The sequence below is a fragment of the Nestor notabilis genome, unplaced genomic scaffold (assembly GCF_000696875.1).
Source record: "Nestor notabilis isolate BGI_N333 unplaced genomic scaffold, ASM69687v1 scaffold23421, whole genome shotgun sequence".
NCBI classification, from domain to species: domain Eukaryota; kingdom Metazoa; phylum Chordata; class Aves; order Psittaciformes; family Psittacidae; genus Nestor; species Nestor notabilis.
In genome coordinates, this window is record NW_009914552.1 from 3,522 (window position 1) to 5,607 (window position 2,086).

Consider the following 2,086-nt stretch of genomic DNA (forward strand, 5'->3'; position numbering starts at 1 on the left):
ATATGGCACTACCACCATGTGCCTTGGTTTCCCCATTTGGAGCTGGCAGCGGGGTGGGGGAGCGTTTCTCCTCCTCCTTAGGTGGCGGAGGGTGACTCTCCCTTGCGTCCTCCGAGGCTCAAGTCCGACTCAAGCCTGACCCTAGGGGATGTCACCTCGCTCAACCTGACTATGCTGGAGGGGGGTGTCTCCTTCAATGTGGTGCCCTCCGAGATGGCGGCTGGCTTCGACATCCGAATCCCACCCACCGTGGACCTGAAGGTGGGCACCACACTGGTCCCACTGTCTGGGAGTGGGATGGGGATACCCTGCTCACACCCGTCCTCTGGTGTCTGCCTCAGGCCTTTGAGGAGCAGGTGGCTGCATGGTGTCGGGATGCTGGGGATGGTGTCACCTACGAGTTTCTCCAGGTGAGGGGGTCTCAGCTACCCAGGTGCATTGTGCCCATCCCTCCCCTGCCATGTGCCCACCCTCAGCCCCTCACCTGCCCTCTCCATCCATCAGAAATGCATGGACCAACACGTTACCTCCACCGAAGAGTCGAACCCATGGTGGAAAGCCTTCAGTGGGGTCTGCAGGGACATGTGAGTAGTATTCCCGGGAGGGGCAGGACCCTGGTGGAGACATCCTCTGGTGGGAGCCAGGTGGTCCCTGGAGGTCTCTGGTGTCATGGCAGGGGTTGGGAGGGGGTGCTCTGTGCTATGCCAAGGCATCTCCCTCTGCCCCCCTGAAAGGGATGGGACTGAGTGTCCTGCAGGGTCTGACCTTCCTAGCACAGTCTCTGCCCATGTGGCGGCAGGAGGACAGGAGACCTGGCTGCCTCCATGCCCATGCTGACACAGGGTCTTGCTTGCCAGGAAGCTGCAGCTCAAGCTTGAGATCTTCCCAGCTGCCACTGACAGCCGCTACATCCGAGCGGTGAGTGCAATGCCAACCCACCCATGGGACTCACACTGGGGTGAGACCTGCTGCTCCAGGCAGGAGCCCAGCCCAGCCCCAGCCTTACCCTGTACCCCCATCCCCAGGTAGGACATCCCGCTATCGGCTTCTCGCCCATGAACCGCACCCCAGTGCTGCTCCACGACCACGATGAGTTCCTCAACGAGCAGGTCTTCCTGCGGGGCATTGAGATCTACGCCCGCCTCCTGCCCGCCCTGGCATCGGTGCCCCCACTGCCTGCCGAGGGCTGAGCGCCCTGGCAAGGGGTGGGATGGGGGGTGCCAGCAGTGGGACACAAGGCTTTAAAGGGGGCAGGGGATGGGCACAGCAGATGCTTGCCAGTGTGCTGGGGACACAGCTGGCATCATGCCATGTGGCTGTGCTCAGTACTGGCCCAATGGTGATGCCTGTGCTGAGTGTCCTGGCTTTGTCCTTGAAATCCAGGTCCCAGCCACCCTGCTGGGGGTTATGGCCCCCTTGCCCAGGTGCCATTAGAACCTTCTGCCCAGTGCCTCCTGCCTTTCCTGGTCTCAGTGATGCCATCTTGTCCCCGTGCCACCTCTGGCTGCACTAGTTCTGGGGTAAGGGACTGTCCAATGCCTGGTTCTGCCTGCCTGTGCCTTGTCCTTTTCCCCACCCGCTTGCCACGGTAGCTGGGGTCAGTGCTGCGCATCAAGTCAATAAATCTCCTTGGTAAGCACGGCCAGGAGCAGCGGTCTGTCGGTCTGTCTGTCCGTGGCATTGTCTGTGGGGTCTCAGTGAGCCCAGGCACAGTGGACTTCCAGTGAGGTCTGCTGGGTGCTCCCTGCTCCCCTGGGATTGTTGGGCTGGGGGACAGGGTTGCAGGCACGATCCTGCCTGGGCAGGCTGTGGGGCTGCCTCAGGGTACTGGGGGATGCAGGAGCGGCTGGTGGTGCTGCATTCATCCTGCTCCTTCCCTCCCATTAGCTCCTGCTGCCGTGCTGCTCCCCCAAACCCTCGGGCCTGGGCAGGCAGCATGCAGGTATGGGCAGGAAGCCTGTGCTTATCTGCCAGAGCTGGTTGCAGGCTGCATCTCCTCCTTGCTCTTTCTGACCTCCACATGGCTTCCAGCACCCAGAGGTGCTGGATCTGTCCCAGAGCCACACTGCTCCCCAGAGAAACCAGG

The 2,086-nt window shown here is 61.9% G+C and overlaps 1 protein-coding gene across 1 annotated transcript in view; it reads left to right on the forward strand.

The window, feature by feature from the left end:
• The window catches only part of ACY1 (aminoacylase 1), a 4,119-nt gene extending 2,902 nt beyond the window's left edge, over nucleotides 1-1,217 (forward strand). Inside the window, 5 exon segments of the mRNA XM_010023715.1 lie at nucleotides 117-261; nucleotides 342-410; nucleotides 505-584; nucleotides 858-918; nucleotides 1,026-1,217. Coding sequence (XP_010022017.1) covers nucleotides 117-261; nucleotides 342-410; nucleotides 505-584; nucleotides 858-918; nucleotides 1,026-1,190 — 520 coding nt within the window. The 3' untranslated portion in view covers nucleotides 1,191-1,217.
• The last annotated feature ends 869 nt before the right edge of the window (nucleotides 1,218-2,086 follow it).